The sequence below is a fragment of the Diachasma alloeum genome, unplaced genomic scaffold (assembly GCF_001412515.2).
Source record: "Diachasma alloeum isolate Michigan unplaced genomic scaffold, Dall2.0 Dall_scaffold_00271, whole genome shotgun sequence".
Lineage (NCBI taxonomy): Eukaryota > Metazoa > Arthropoda > Insecta > Hymenoptera > Braconidae > Diachasma > Diachasma alloeum.
In genome coordinates, this window is record NW_021680410.1 from 1,932,359 (window position 1) to 1,949,569 (window position 17,211).

A 17,211-nucleotide genomic window follows, 5' to 3' on the forward strand; every position below is an offset into this window, starting at 1 on the left:
CCCCTCCCAGATGAATTCCCGCCCCTCTCGCAAGGTTAAATTCTGCAGTTAACAATTCACTAAATAGCGTTAATCAATTCGCAATCAATGAATCATCGCACAGCAGAAAAATCGTAGCCTCTTCCATCATAGCATGCCTTCCGGCTAAGCCCGAGAATCGATTCTGTTCACCCATTCCATCGATCGAAATTCATAAATTAGTGGGGAACTAATGGAGTAGCCGAACGGAAGTGAACGAATAAATCTGAGAATGAATGAATCGGCCTCTTTGCGAAGGGACACGTGACAGTGGGTGTAATGGAGTACAGCTGGAAATAAGTGAACCATGGCGATACTAAGGACAAGTCGGCTCGGGTTTATTATTCGAATCTGCAAGGCGCGACGTCCGACTTCCGGGACGCCCGCATACCTTTTCGTTCTCCTTCTGTCCTGGTTTTGCTCATTATTTTTTATCTATCAGGGGTGGTAGCACTAGCCTGGGTGAGTTTGTAGCTTTGTTTGCAGCTTTTGTTCAAACCTGAGGGGGAGTTACACGCGGAAAAAATATACCTGAAGTGAGTTTGAAATATAATTGATTCAAGTATATTTTATATTCAATTGGGGGTGGGCATTTCAATTCGGAGATGATGCTTTTGTATCAGGCCGGGTTGTAGCAAGCCCTCGTAAGTGTAATGTAAGGGTCAGGCACTGAGTGTCAGAATATAAGGGTCAACAAGTGGAGGTTAAAAAATGAGGGTCAGAATATTAGGGTCGAAACATTAGGGTCAGAATCACTTTTTTTACTTTTATATTCTGACCCTCTTTTTTTAACCCTAATATTCCGACCCTCATTCCTTCACCTTTACATTCAGGCCCTCAGTTTTTCACTCTAATATTCCGACCCTCATTTATTAACCTCCACTTTTTGACCCTTATTTTCTCACACCAAGTGTCTGACCCTTATATTACACTTGAGAGCGATACGAAATAATCATTCTCGAATTGAAACACCCATCCCCCACTCGAGTATAAAATTTACTTGAATCAAATATATTATGGCGCGTGATAAATGGAAAATGGTCGTATAAACCCCATCTAGAACCATTTTAACCCAACCTGTGAGGACAATTTTTCTTGCGCGTCCGACGTTTTTCCACAAATTTTTCTCCAATAGAAATTTCTCTTGAATAATGTTTAGTTTTTTAAAAGGACGACCGAAGATCAGAAAAATAAAGAGAAAGCAGTGAAAAGATTTTTTTTTCATTTCTCCACTATTGAAGACATTTTTGTGGAAAAAGGTCGTATACGCCAAAAAAATTGTCCTCAAAAGTTCGGTCCAAATCATTCTGCAGAGACCAAATCGTTCAGATTTCATGTTCCCTAGATTAGCTTTATACGACCGTTAGATCTGATGTTAACGTTAATATGATCTTTCGCAAAATCAATTGTATGGAATTTGAAATTACTCAATTTCTTCTGTTAAATAAAAAATTAACGCTATTGAAAAAATGAAAATTTCATGATGTTTTATTCTTCAACTTTTTTTAACGTAAAGAAGAAATTAAAAAAAAATTATTCACATCGAACTCATACTTAAAAAAAACATAAATAAATGTTTTCTCGACCCAGATAAAGTCTTTATCAATTAAAAATTAAATAATTGTCATTTATTTCGAATGATCAAAGCATTTTACGTGAAATCCACAGAAAAGTCGAATAGAATGTCTTATTCATTCGGAAAGAATAGTATTTTTCCGCGCTGCTGCGATGGGGTTTTTTACTCGTGTGGCGTTGGCGTCCGCGCCGAAGGCGAGGACTGGCCAACCACACGAGTAAAAAAACCCCATCGCGGCAGCCCGGGGCAAGATTGTTTTGTAGTGATTTTCAAGTTTTCGAATTTTGAAAACATGCAGTACCAATTCCCAGACGAGAAATCGTGAGAAGCAGCACAGAAAATCAATTTTCCTTTTTCAACTGAACAATTCATCTTCGCAGATGATGCTTCTGATGATTAGGATTGTTTATCGCTCAATACTCCTCGGATCAACCGGTATAATTCAATATTACGCAATAGAAGGGACAAAACCCAGTGGTGTACTTGTTTTTCACGTCTCATCGATTGCTCTACCATTCGAGTTCGTAGCCACATACCGCAGTGGCTTGACTACTCGAGCGCGATCGATCGTGAGAAACCTCTGGGCACGAAAGAACAACTGAAATCAACGAGTTGAATGAAATACTGAAGACAAAATGCATGAGACCACTTTATTTGTTTTTATTTTTGTTCAATAAAAAATAAAGGGGAAGATGAGTTCATAATTCAATTGAATAATTCGTAAAACTTGTTGTCGACTCAATTCAGTCGAATGATTGTAAACTCCTTGCATGAATTATTATTAGTGCATTCATCAATTTATGTGGATTCAATTAATTAATCGAAGAATGGAATTTCTTATTTTTCAAACTACTTTATTTTTTTTATTAAACAAAAATAAAACCAAATGCATGAGACCACTTTGTTACTCTTACTTTTTTACTTTTATTTGTTTTTATTTTTGTTTAATAGAAAAAATAATGGGGAAGATGAGTTCATAATTCAATTCAATAATTCGTAAAACTTGTTGTCGACTCAATTCAGTCGAATGATTGTAAACTCCTTGCATGAATTATTACTAGTGCATTTATCAATTTATGTTGATTCGATTAATTAATCAAAAAATGAGATTCATCATTTTTCAAACCACTTTATTTGTTTTTATTTTTGTTTAATAAAAAAAATAAAGTAGTTTGAAAAATAAGAAATTCCATTCTTCGATTAATTAATCGAAGAATGGAATTTCTTATTTTTCAAACTACTTTATTTTTTTTATTAAATAAAAATAAAACCAAATGCATGAGACCACTTTGTTACTCTTACTTTTTTACTTTCATTTGTTTTTATTTTTGTTTAATAGAAAAAATAATGGGGAAGATGAGTTCATAATTCAATTGAATAATTCGTAAAACTTGTTGTCGACTCAATTCAGTCGAATGATTGTAAATACTTTGCATGAATTATTACTAGTGCATTTATCAATTTATGCTGATTCGATTAATTAATCGAAGAATCAAATTTTTCTTTCAAACCACTTCATTTCTTTTTATTTTTGCTTGATAAAAAAAATTAACTGGAAGATGAATTCATGATTCAATTGAATAATTTGTAAAACTCGTTATCGACTCAATTCAGTCGAATGATAGTAAGCTCCTTGCATGAATTATTATTAGTGCATTCATCAATTTATGCTGATTCGATTAATTAATCGGAGAATCCGATTTTTTATTTTCCAGAACCTGCGAGAGGCAGAGACAATCAGACAGAGAAACTGAACGAAGTGACGAGGAGGATGAGGAGGAGAACCCACTGGGGAAGTGGCCTCACGCCCTGAGCCCAGCCCTAGCTTGTTTAGGATGTACACTTGGCCTTTTCAACATCAGTAGGTTCGCAATACTCAGTGTTCAATTCGGTGGTAAGTCTCTTCATCTTCAATATTCATTGCAAAAAAATAACAATGGTATTAACGATCAGGCATCGTCAAAACCAAAAAAAATTTCTGGCGAATATGCGCTGCAATCACATGAGCTAGAAAAGTTTTTTTAGGCCGTGCGACGAATAATATTTTTTATCATAACGGCCGGAATAACAAAAACGAATATAACATTATTTTAAGCCATATATAATCAGCTGATAATATCAAATAAATTTCCACTGTTAAATTAATCATTAATCAATTTTCCTAATTTTTTAAATAATTCATCAATCAATAGTCAAGCCTTCAAATCTCAAATCATTTCATTAATCGATAATTGAGGCAGTTAGATTTAAGAAAGTTTGAATGATTTACTTCATAACTAATCGACAGCTCAAACCATTGATCATTTCATTGCTTTCCAATGAAGCGGCATATTTTTCCACGTGAACATAGGGCTAGAGGACTGAGATTGTTACCGAAGTAATGAGGACAAAAGGATACTCGGGCTTTGACCTGTGGAGGCTCAACAAGTCTATTCTGACTTCAGGCTAAATCTTACCGAAGCGGTATTGTCGCCTAGATCAAATCATTTGTGTAAATTCAGAGATAGATTTAATTCACTTTCATAAATCTATTCGAACTCCCACTTATTTTACTACATCAATTTCCAAATAAAATCAACAGAACTTTGTGATTATTGGAAATAGAGTAACGAAACGGTTAAATAAACGAAAAAGAAACTTTATTATTTTTACTCTTTATTTAATACGCTCGGAAGACATATCCGCTCTTTACTAACAACAAGTCCTATTCATTCAATTATATTTCAATAGCGAAGTGGGAAAACGGTTTAAGTCGACTTATCTCCCAGTTGAGTTATTGATGAATATTTCCGAATCTAAAGGAGATGATGAAATTTTCGTAATGACATTTGCAACGCTTCGCGCCCGTCGCTAGATTATATTATATTATATTAATTTATTTTATTGTTTTCTTTCCAATTTTTCCTTGCGGTTAGATTAAATTAAATTCATTGGATTCTATTCCCATTGTAGTATGCAAATTGTGGGAACAGTTTTTCTCATTTTCAAATAAAGAGATATTTATGTTGAATAATAAGGAGAGTATTGATACTTTTTTTGGGATGATGATCTATATATTTTTTACAATTACATCATTGTTCAAAAATTTCTTCATGTACTACATTTTTCATATAACTACTTCATTTTTTATTTTACCTCCTTCAGTCATGCATATTTTCAGTTTTTCACTTGCCCTCACTCTTGACAATGCCACGTATAATTGACCATGACTGAAGACGTTACTTTTAAGATAAACACCTACTCTTTCTAATGTCTATCCGTTGACATTTCTCAATGTACCCATAAAATTTTGGAATTGATCATAATTTTTTTTTCCTTAAATCAAGACGTACCAATTTTTTTTAATGTCAAAGGATATGAAAATTTTTCATCTCTTTAATCTCATTCCAATGGAACGGAATAAGGAAAATGCAAAGTAAGATGATCAGCAAGAAAATAAAAATATCAATTGTGCAATGTCTCCGGAGTTTTAAAATTGATATATTTTTTCAAATAATGGAAGAATACCCATCAGTTCAATTTCTATCCTCACATATTGATAGAATACATTAAAAAAATAGCAAAGAATAAAAATCAGAGATGAAAAATTTTATCGGAATTATATAACGTAATAATAATAATATGGAAAATAGTTTCTTTTTGTGTATTTACATTGATTGTGATTTTTATGTAGAGCGAGATAATGAGTCATATTATAATATACACGGGCTTCACTCATTTCAGCAAACTTCATCGTACAATTTTTGGTCCTGTCCCTCCTCCTGGGAATCCCCCTATTAACGCTACAAGTATGTCTGGGCCAGCGTTTGGCTGCAGGTGCTGTCGACATGTGGAGAATATCGCCAATTTTTCACGGTGTTGGCATCGCCCTGCTCGTCGCACAAGCCTTCATCGGTATTTACAGTATTATAGGAATCTCGTGGATGTTCGTTTACTTCAGGTAAATTTCTCAGACTTTACTCGAGTCATTTCCCTCAAAAGTGTTTACTCATTTTTTCCCTCCTCGTTTTTCCAGAGATTCTTTTATTACGAAACAGGATAGGTATCGATGGGCTGAACCATTCTCCTTGTACAGAGAAGACGCTAAACCAGTGAACACATCAATACCTTTTAAACTACACGAGACTGTACCTGATTACTTCAGTGGTGTAGTCCTACAAAGGCATCATCTCAACGAACCAAATCCCAGTGTTGTTACTTTAAAATTTCAAGTCGCTTTTAATTTGGCTGTCGTCTGGATGATTGTCTTCGTGTCTCTGAGCAAAGGTATTGAAGAAAAACGTTATCGACATTTTGATAAATAAAAATATTTGTTTTTTGTAATAATTTCGTGAAAGACATTTGCTGCGTTCGAGCATTTTTGTATTTATAAATTGATTTCGGGAACTAAAGTAGAGTTTTGAATAATTTTAAAGTCTGAATAAAACGACGTGTTGCGGCAATTTCCTCGCATGGTGACCAGTCTAGGGTTAAGCCCCATTAACCCCCAAAACCCGGGGGAGGGGGGGGGTGTTTTTTGTTTCTGGGTGTCTTTTGGGTCTTGGGGTTAGCCCCATGTGGGTTTGCCCTACACGGAGTAGAACATATGCGCGCGGGGCGCGGACTAATCTAGTTTTAGTAAAAATTGGAGTGGAGACAAGACAACATTGATTTCTTTACTGACGTTTTTACAGGTTTAAGATCGTACGGAAAAGTCGTCTACGTTTTCACGCTTGTACCGGTGTTTGGTACTCTCGTCCTGTGCACTAAGCTGTTGGGATTGACCCCCGCTGGTACCATTCATCAACTGTTTCCAGCAACTGTTTGGAATGAATTTTTCATCAACAATAGATCGTGGGTTGCCGCTTCGTCGGAGGTTTTTCTGACGTGGGGACTGCTTGGAGCTGCTGCAATGCAGGTATTCATCATTTAAATAATCGTATTCTGCATCCACTGAAGGATTTTTCAATTAATCGAGGGCCTGTCTTGATTCTTCATTGTCATTTATTATTTTCAAATTGATTTTTGAAGAATACATGCTTTCATTTGAAATTAATTCAATTGTTGTCGAAATTTCAATGAAACTACAATAAATTAATAAAAACTATTATTTTTCTTAATTTTTGATAAACAAGAATTGATGAAAACGATAGTTGAAAAAACATTTTTGTCGTTTGAATTGCGCCAAACAGATATCAATCAATCCCTTGAATTATTTCCCAAAAATACACAATGCTTTCATTTCAATTCAATTTTAACGTCAATATTTTTTTTTTAATTACAGATTGCAGCGCACAATAAACATAAACACCTCCTCCAACGCGACACAAGTCTCGTGATAGTCCTGACCCTCGTAGTCCTTCTGCTGTCAGCATTTCTAGCAAATACTTGTGTGCAAATACTCAGGTACCACGGCTACATCTACACAACGAGTACCTTCGGTAAATAATGGCAAATAAAAATTATTAATTATCTTCGAGATCCAATTTATGAGAATTGCAAAGTCACATTTGAACGATTTATGCTGTAGAGAGGATATCAGGGTATATCTTTATGCGCCCAGTGAACCAGCCTCCTCCCTCGGGATATGGCAATACACCCGAGAGATTTATGTCTCACGCTTCATTTTTACTCGGTCAACGTGCGATCAGACCTGGGGCAGATCTCAGCCTAGAATCCGGGTATCAGGCACTTCGACTATCCACTGAGCTTGTTCCAGCGACACTCGCTGTTTTGGGGACGGAACAAGTTTCACCTTTTTGGGCTGTTTTATTTTATTTCATTCTCATTTTGTTTGGGATTGCTCAACAGGTGTGTATATCTTCATCTTCATTGCAACCATTTTTTTTGTGATGAAGAAAGAAATAATTATTGATTACTTGGATTATTTGGATTTATTAAGGATGTTCTACACCCTTTCTGCCAAAATTCACGTTTTTTTAATTTTTCTGGCAAACTTATGATGGAATTGACGTGAAAAAATATAACGTTTTTGCGTTTTGTCATTATTTAATGACTTACGAAATTTTAAGGTGGCGCGAACATTTTCCTGCGTTTTCTCTAAACTTTTAAAAAGAATCACAAAACTGTAGAAAAAACGCATAAAAATTATCGCACCACTACGCAACTTCGTGAGCCATTAAAAGATGACAAACCACAAAATCGTTATATTTTTTCACGTCACTCCCATCGATAATTTGCCAGAAAAATGAAAACAACGTCAATTTTGGCTAAAAGGGTGTCGAACATCCTTAAGGCCCGGGTTTACTATCGTTCGAACGTTATCTCGATGTTTTTTTTTCATCTTTCGTCATCTGAAATTGTCAATTGAGTCCTGCGTCATGGAGAAGTTTTGAAAAATTATAAATGAATAATCAAAAAAAGTAGAAGAAATTCTTAATTTTTTCAAAGAGCATTTTTAATTTATATTCAGAATAAGGTGAATAACAATGAATTGAAAAATGTATCTGATTTAGGGTGACAAATGGCGGCCTTTCACCCAATATCATGCAGGGAGAAGACTGATTTCGTAAATCTTTTCCCACACTGCACAGAGACATTTATTACGGAAAAGGCTCTTTGAAAAAAGTTGTAATATTTTGGAGAATTTTTTAATCACACTTTTATCACATAAAAATGGCAGATGACTACATATCACTGTTTTGAAAATTGAGATACCTAGCTGTCACTTCCCATGAGGAGTTAGTGTTTTGTTTTTCACTACAGAAAATGACAGCTAATAGATAATTTGCCACAGCGAATCAGATATTTGTAATTTCCACTTTTTTCAACTCACTCTGAATCTCAATTAAAAACGCTCTTTGAAAAAGTTCAGAATTTTTTCCATTTTTTTTTATCATTCTGTCATAATTTTTGGGAATTTCTACACGATGTACCACTCAATTGACAATTTTGGATTACGAAAGATAAAAAAATCCAGATAACATTCGAAAGATAGTACACTCGGACCTTAATTTGAAATACGAAGATTGTTTTTGATGATTTAAGGCCTGAATGAATTATCTTTTGAACATTATCTCCATTATTTTTCCATCTTCATCATCTGAAATATATCATAATTTCTATTGGATTTCACATCAATTGCATTTTTTAATAAATGAGTATAGTTATTGTTGCTAATAAATTAGCAATTTGCTTCCGAATGGATTCTCGTTTTAAATTCATATTTCACTGTTCTCTTCTTCTATTTTTCCATGTCATAGTACTATAATCAATTGAACTGTCATCAAAATTTTACGTATTATGTCGTGCTGTCAAATAATTCGACATTCAGACCCTCTCAAGACCTTTAAATGCTGAATGGAACCTTAAATTTGAGTGGGCTATGTAAAACTGAAAATTAAAAAAAAAAGATCAGGTCCGGCACGCAGTACAGCCGGGCCTTAAATTCTCAAGTAATTAACAATGGGAAAATACAATCGGTATTTAACGTATAGAATCATAATTGAAGTCATTTGACGATTGAACATTCTATGAAATGTAGAAAGTCAACGTTTTTTATCATTAAGTGCTTTAATACTCGACAGCTCGCAATATGGCACTGTGTAATAACCGGCATAATGGCAATCAACACCAAAATGATGAAACTCTGGGAGACCACAATAACGTTCTTCAGTTGTGCATGTGCATACATACTGGGACTTCCCATGGCGACAGAGGTGAGGAAAATAAACGAAATGTTGAGCTATTTGTAGAATCTTTAGAAGTTTTATCAGTAGATTCGATAGAGTGAATGGAAATTATAGGTAAAACTTTTCCCTCGTTTGAACTTTACATGAGTGAAATTCAGGTTTCATGAGATGTTAATAATTACTTTGAATTATTCTGCAAAATAAAAGATTCTAAGACTTCCATTCGAATTCCCCCAAATTCCTTTAATAAAAAATCCAGTTTGATGTTTTTCGAAGCCAATCTATTCAGCTATTGTATCACTAGATTTTCATAAATGCTGATAGTATACATTGAAGATATTACGATAATACATTCTGCATATTATTCTTACCATCAGTTTATTTCATTTTTTTATTATGCACAGCATATTTTATAATACATATCGTAATCTCTTTAATGTATGCTATCATCATCGACAAAAAAATTTAATGGCACAATACGCCGAATAGATTGGCTTCAAAAAACCGTCACAATGGATGTATTACATGTAAGAAAAATTGCAGGATACGTCCATGGTCTTTCCTTCTTTCTCGAATTACCTGGAAATGTCTAGAATTTTCTAGAATTCCGATAGATGGCGCTGCACATAAGGGCCGTTTCCCAAAATGATCCCCCATATTGAAACTACAAGATCTATGCGCGCGCTCTCGCGCGCGCTGATCTATTTATCTGTTGAAATGAAGAAATGGAATTCATTGAATTTCATTTTCTCATGAATACCTTATAAATATTGATAATGAATCAAAGAGAATTCGACTAATGATTGAAGTGAATAGCGACGTAGAGTAAAAGAATCTATAAATAATTTTTCATTTTCAATTAATTATGTTCAATTTTTTAAAATAATTGGTCTCCATAAAAGGACAGAATTTATTAATTTCACCGATGATATCTATACATGTGAAATATATATATTATATATATACATATGACGTGAAAAAAAATTTACCACTGAAGAATTTGAAATTATGTCACCGAAGAATTTGAAAATGCCACGTGTTTTTTTTTGTGAATAACTTCGTGTCACATATTGACCAATCAGAATTAAGGATTAGCGTTCAGGCAGTTTCGAAATATTTCGATATAAAACAACTTAACGTTTCTTTCACCTTTAGTAAAATAGGAAGGAAAATAGGATAGACGTATCAACATCAAAATAGAATACATTCCTGAAACTTTTTTTTCGGAATCTTTGACATTAACTTCAGAAATTGAACACAAGATTATTCACTACAATTGACATCCATTGATCCCCGGCGTAGGACATACGCTCGGATCGCGCGAACTAATCTAGTGTTATCAAATTCCTCGACTCATCAAATTTCCATCAAACTGTCTTCTCCACCTTGCCGTTCAAGCTAATCACTCTGAATCACCCACAAACCTAACACCAAACATATTTACCTAATGACAGCTACTCCTTATCTTATCACCCCTCCCACTGACCCACAAATCGTATCAAAGCCCTTATCGCAATCACGATATCTCCCGCACCCCACCCCGTTCTCGCCTTCATCAGTCTTCCCGTATCATCGCGTGTTGCACCGAAAAAATCGTCGCAAACGATGGTACATCCGGCGCCCGAAAAATAAACCCCCCGGACAATAAAAACTTGGGAAGCCAAGGCATAACTACTCAATATTCCCCGGTTGCTACAACAGAATGAGTGACTCGAGGAATTTCGTGTCGTACTCAGTCCCCTGTTACTTCTGCAACGAGTCCTTCGAGGAGAGGCTCCTCCAGGAGCACATTCAGCTCTGCGGAGCAGTTCTGCAGGAGTGCTCCCACAAATGCGGGGCTTACGTGCCGAGGAGAGCCCTGAGATCCCACGAGAGAGAGTGCTCGAGAGGCCAGAGCGTAGTGCGTAGCAGTTTGCCTCGTAATTTTCGAGTGGAATCAGAAGAGTCTCAGTACCGCGAGAAGGTCTTCTCCCTGCTGAACGTCCTGAGGACGACCGTCAGAGAGGCTGAGGTCGAGAGACGACAGATAATGGACGACGCAGCACTCGTGAAGACGAGACTCTCGACGATCGAGAGCATCGCGAGGTCGATCCGCTCGGACTTCTCGAGCGAGTCGAGTAATTCGAGAAGAGTCCTCTCGTCGTTCGATCAGAGACTCAAGATCCTGGACCACGACCTGCATCAGGTGGAGGGTCGCACGCGCGCGAGTTTCGACGCTGTGAGTCGTCGACTGGACGTTGTGCAAGCCAATGTGGTGGAGCAGAGGAGCAAACAGGTGGAGATGCTATCGAATTACGAGGGGGAGATAAAAGAGCTGAAGAAGTTTGTCGCCAAGGAGAGTATTCTGATCGGCGACGTGTGGGACGAGCACAAAAGGCGGCTGAACGATTTGAAGCTGGAGCTGGAGATGAGGTGCAGAGCTAGTGAACAATTGACTGGGCAGCACGAGGTTCTGTCGAGGAAGCTGGAGGGGCTGGTTGAGGAACTCCAGAGGCATGGGGAGAGCATCGGGAAGCAGGAGAGGATGATCAAGAGCCTGAAGCATCAGGTGAAGGACGTGATAAAGTGCATCGACGACTTGTTCGTGAAAGACGATGAACAGGAGTTGGTGAGCTGCAAATGCTCCAGCCACTGCGATTCCCGCGCTTTTAGTGGAGCTAGTAGAGGCAGACTTTTGTGGCGGATCGATGGGTACAAAGAGAAGATGACAGCCGCCAAGGAGAATGACGCGATCCTCCTCAGTCCGGTGTTCTTTAATAGAGAGTATGGGTATGCGTTGCGGATGAAGCTGTATTTGAACGGGAGGGACAGGTGGAGGGATCGCAATGTAATTGGATGTTTGCAAGTGGTGGAGGGCCCTTGGGATCCCCTGCTGGAGTGGCCGTGCGTTGTGAGGGCCAGTGTCACTTTGAGGGACCAAGAGAATCCCGCGAATAGCGTCAGGAAGATTGTGAAGACGAAAGCCAACTTGAAGGAGGATGGGGGCACCGGTGGGGAACGGGATTCTGTGATCGATATGTTTATTCCGCATACGGTTCTGACGAGATACGATGGGTATACTAGGAATAACGTCGTTTTCCTTGATATTCAAGTTACGGAGATGAGGGAGAGCTTGTCTACGTCGTCATTAATTGCATAGTTAATTTTTTATATGGCATGTAAAGTTCAAATTCCCTTGAATTCAACAGCGAACTTCAGTAGCGAAGCGGTAAAACGATTCAAGTCGATTTAACTCTTAGGTGTTTTCGAGGAATATCTCAGAATATAAGGGAGATAACGAAATTTTCGTGGGTACCTTTTTTATAGAGCGAATTGAGCGCTACAAAAAAGGTCGTGACAACAATTTCGCTATTTCCCTGAGGTTTCGAGATATTCTTCAACAACTAGCCAATAATCAAAATCGACTTGGTTTCACCCCTTTGCTGACGAATTAATTAACCATTCAACCAAGAAAATAGGAGAATTATATCGAAAATTTATGTTTCAGTTCGGTATTTACGTCGTTTATTATTTGGATTACACTGTCGGTGGAGCCTGGTGGATAATGGTTCTGTACCTTGTACAAGTCGGTGCGGTTTTCGCTGTGAGGGGTAGACCACATACTGGAGAGGCTGTAGTTGCTGAATTGTTTCCACCAACTGGACGATGCTTGAGACACTGGGCTGGCCCTCTGCTGTCTTTCACGTGGAATGTTATACTTCCAGTAACTCTTATGGTAATTATCTGCTTTGCGGTTAAGGGGAGACGACTCCACTGATTGGGAAAGAAAAACAAACAAGTTCCCAACAAGTCTTGTTTGGCCCAACATAATCGTTAGTTGGAAATTACCAAAAAAATAATTGTTTTGTTTGAATTTAGTTTTTGAATTTTTGTTTCAAACCATTGAAAAAATGTCTACAATAACAATCACGAATCAGTTGCCTAAAATTCAAGTCCTACACAGCTAATTTATTAATTTTTTTAATGAAAAATTGCACCATTTATGTAAAACGGCCTAAAAAATATCTCTGAAAGAATCAAGAATATATTTTAAATATTTTAAGGATAATTTTTATGCCTGTTTTACATGAATGGCGCAAATTTTTATATTAAACAAAACGAAATTGGCTGTGTAGGAGTCCAATTTCAAAAAACTAATTCGTAATTGATATTGTACACATTTTTTTCTAAAATTTTGAAAAAGTAAAACCTCTGTAGCTCAAAAATTGGAGGCCCTGGACTATTTTTTAACATTTTAAGTATCTGTGAGGCAAACGAACTATAAACAATTAATTTTTTGCACTAATTATTCGTTTTTAGACATGTGTAATGGCATCATCCTCATTTTCATAATTACTTGAACAATTATTCTGTTGTCCTGTCAAGGTGCTGAGCATCACTCTCTTCAAAAGCAGCAGTTTTCGCGATCTGTACAGCTATCGAAGAACGAATCGTGACTACTGGGCGGTGTGGGCTAGACAGCTGGGAGCTGCGATACAGTTGATTCCGATATTAATAATCCCAGCAGTTGCTATCATCCAAACTTGTCGGTATTTGAACAGTGGACCACCGGATATATTCGATGTGAGTGTCCCAATGATTATTCATTGTTTATTATTGATGAGAATAGCTGAATTTCATTTCGATTTACGTCTGATTCTCCTCTATTAACATTTCTCCATGAATAATGGAAATTGAGGACGGGTGTTTTTTTTTTCTGTTATGCCATTCGTTAAGACTGAACAAGTGGAGATAAACTATACTCATTGCGAGCAATGCAACGCTAATGTAAGTCGAATAAGTAAGAGAATTTGAAGAATTTCTATTGAAACACAATTACACAATTCACAATTACAGAGTTCATCATGCACTTTGGAAAGATTTTGGATGAAATTTTTCGATACACTTCTTGAAAATATTTAACAGGTTTTAATTTCACTGAAATTTCGAGGAAATTCATTTAAAATAGAGAATTTCGGGGAAAAATCAATAAAAATTTTAAATTTGAGTTTAATTATTCGATGAAAACTAGTAGAAATCAGAAAAATTGAGGGAAATATATCGATGAATTTTTAATTACTTGAAAATTCAAGTAAGTTGGAAAATTGCTGTCTTTCTGGTGCTCAAAATGTTGGAATTTCATTGAATTTTCAGTGGGATCTAACATTTAATGATTTTATTTTCTCCCGAAATAAAATTCAATATCAGGGAGAAATCGAAGAACTAACAAAATTTGAAGAATTTCTATTGAAACGCAATTACACAATTCACAATTACACAGTTCATCATGCACTTTAGAAAGATTTTGGATGAAATTTTTCAATACACTTCTTGAAAATATTTAACAGGTTTTAATTTCACTGAAATTTCCTGGAAATTCATTTAAAATTGAGAATTTCGTGGAAAAATCAACAAAAATTTTTAATTTGAGTTTAATTATTCGATGAAAACTAGTAGAAATCAGAAAAATTGACGGAAATATATCGATGAATTTTTAATTATTTGAAAATTCAAGTAAGTTGGAGAATTGCTGTCTTTCTGGTGCTCAAAATGTTGGAATTTCATTGAATTTTCAGTGGGATCTAACATTTAATGATTTTATTTTCTCCCGAAATAAAATTCAATATCAGGGAGCAATCGAAGAACTAACAAAATTTGTAGAATTTCTATTGAAACACAATTCGTTAAATACTGTTGAAAAATTTTACTGCATTCAAGTTTCACTAAAATTTCACAAAGAATTTCGTTATGTGAAATTCATCATTTTATCTAAAAATCAATAGAAACTAGATTTCAGTCCAATTATCCCACGAAAATTGATAGAAATCCGAAAAATTCAGGTGAACATATTTTTTAATTTTTAATTCACTGAAAATTCAGCCCAGTTTGGCACTGAACATTGATATTTTCGTTGAAAATTCAAGTAAGCTGGGGAGTTCCCGTCTCCCTGCTGCTCAAAAATTTTCAATTTGATTGAATCCTCAGTGAAATCTAAAATCTCATGTTTTTTCCCTCAAAATCAAGTTCACTGTTACTCTCCTGTAAATTATCCGTCATTAAATTTCAATTCTTCCTAACATTGCAATAAGTTACTGCATTAATTACCCAAGAACAGATTTAAACATTTTCGAGCCTGCAATCATCTCTAAAACGAATGATTCACCGAGAAAACTCAAGAAAAGTTTTCTCTCATTTTTCCCAAAACCAAAAAAAAACCATTCACATTTTCAACTACCCCTCGCCTCACCCAATGCCATAAATCAATTTTATTAATTTTTATAAAAGTGGTAAGCCGGTTCAAGTCGACTCATCTCCCAGTTGAGTTTTTGCGGAATATTTCCGAATCTAAGGCAGATAGCGAAATTTTCGTAATCACATTTATCGTAGTCCTCAATTGGCTCTACAAAAAAGTTCTCAACAAAAATTTCGCCATCTCCCTTAGATTCCGAGATATTAATTGAAAACTGCCCAATAGTCAAAATAGGTTTACTTGCCCCAAATTACCAAAAATTCCTCTATTCCAGCGAATTCAGCTGCTGTACCGTCCCTCCCTGGAGCCCCAGGACCGTCGCCACCCCCCGAGCGCCTACCCCACCGAGACAGGGACGAGTCTCCACGGAAACGGTGTTCTCCCCACGCCCTCCGCCATTCCCTTCGAGGATCCTCCCCCAAAGTACACGCCACCCCCGAGCTACACGACAGCAACAGGCGCTCGAATAGCAAAGATGCTGAGGCAGAGCTTTCGCCGAAGTGTCCGGAGGATCGCCAATGTCCTGGGTGAGGGCAGTGCCCCGAGGGCGAGAGCAGCCCTCCAGCCCCCTCCACCGGACTATGCGACAGTTCTCGTCGAGATGAACCAGACAATTCTGTCCCAAGACATCACAGTTCACGCTATTGAGCCTCGACCAGACGTCACAGACACAGGAGCACTCCCAAGGGATCACGACAGACACAGACCAAATACCATTGACAGAATGACGAGAATAAGCTCGTTGGAGCGATGTCCTGTCGAGAGGACTCACTCGACGATAGAACGCAACAGGAGACTGCAGAGTGGATCGTCCAATCTCACGGCTGCTGATGTCGCTAATCTCCTCAGGAGCAGCATCAGGCGTGGGACTAACAGAACAAGTCAGACATTACGACGGAGTTCCGTCAGCAGTCCTCCAGTTGCTGCTGCATCGGTCGAGAATCTTGTCAATGCTGCTGCCCCAATTGGCCAGGATTCCATGGTCTTCGATAAAGATGCACCACTAGTCCACGATATGAGTCACGATGACAATGGGGGTGACGAGAAGACTGGCGGAACGGACTCCACCGTTTCTGTGATATAAGACTCGAGACATTTTATTATTAATTCGTTAATTCGTGTGATTATTTCGTTTGGACCTTGAGATTCGGTGATTTTATTATTCAAGGAGTTTGGTAGACTTTTTTTTCGTTGAGCTTCGGTATTTTGGCGCAAGGATCTCTTTACGTGCACGAGATATCGCGTTTTCTCATCGCGAGGTGGAAAATTTTGATCGTTGGAAATGGGGGGTAGGAGTTTCGATGTCTTGGGAATCTCTGAGATTCTTGGAGAGCACAAATGGAACTTTCAGGGGGTTTAACTACTGATGGTCGAGCTTACTGTGTTTATCGTAATTGTTGTACATGTGTTCAAAGGCATTTTGTAAATCCTCGACGGGGGAGTACTCAACTTAACTTGTAACATAATTGATTATGAAGTGTTTAACGAAACCGACTTGTCAATGAAAGACTTTGTTTCATCTTTTTTTTGTAAATAATTGTAGGATTTTTATAAGTAGATGGAGACGTTTCTGTAATGAAATAATAAAAGAGATATATCGATTTGATTTCTGTGATGTTTATTTGATTTTTTTATTTTTTGCTGTATTCATTGACACCAATTAAAATGTAATTTTTCATACAGATTCGAAAAAATGTTTTTTTTTTAAATCGATTTTTCAATGATCACTCAAAAAATTGTCATTAAAATGGAATCAG

General features: G+C 36.8%; 1 protein-coding gene across 2 annotated transcripts in view; it reads left to right on the forward strand.

Moving 5' to 3' along the window:
- LOC107037905 overlaps positions 1 to 17,060 on the forward strand; it is a 64,480-nt gene extending 47,420 nt beyond the window's left edge. Inside the window, exons 4-14 of one of the 2 annotated variants that reach the window (XM_015256728.2) lie at positions 3,310 to 3,488; positions 5,318 to 5,534; positions 5,610 to 5,860; positions 6,268 to 6,491; positions 6,858 to 7,014; positions 7,104 to 7,384; positions 9,121 to 9,252; positions 12,713 to 12,940; positions 13,591 to 13,788; positions 13,942 to 13,992; positions 15,729 to 17,060. In XM_015256728.2, the coding sequence (XP_015112214.1) occupies positions 3,310 to 3,488; positions 5,318 to 5,534; positions 5,610 to 5,860; positions 6,268 to 6,491; positions 6,858 to 7,014; positions 7,104 to 7,384; positions 9,121 to 9,252; positions 12,713 to 12,940; positions 13,591 to 13,788; positions 13,942 to 13,992; positions 15,729 to 16,538 (2,728 nt within the window). In that variant the 3' untranslated portion in view covers positions 16,539 to 17,060. The remainder of the gene's footprint in view (positions 1 to 3,309; positions 3,489 to 5,317; positions 5,535 to 5,609; positions 5,861 to 6,267; positions 6,492 to 6,857; positions 7,015 to 7,103; positions 7,385 to 9,120; positions 9,253 to 12,712; positions 12,941 to 13,590; positions 13,789 to 13,941; positions 13,993 to 15,728) is intronic. The other variant, XM_015256729.2, reaches the window with a different exon arrangement.
- The last annotated feature ends 151 nt before the right edge of the window (positions 17,061 to 17,211 follow it).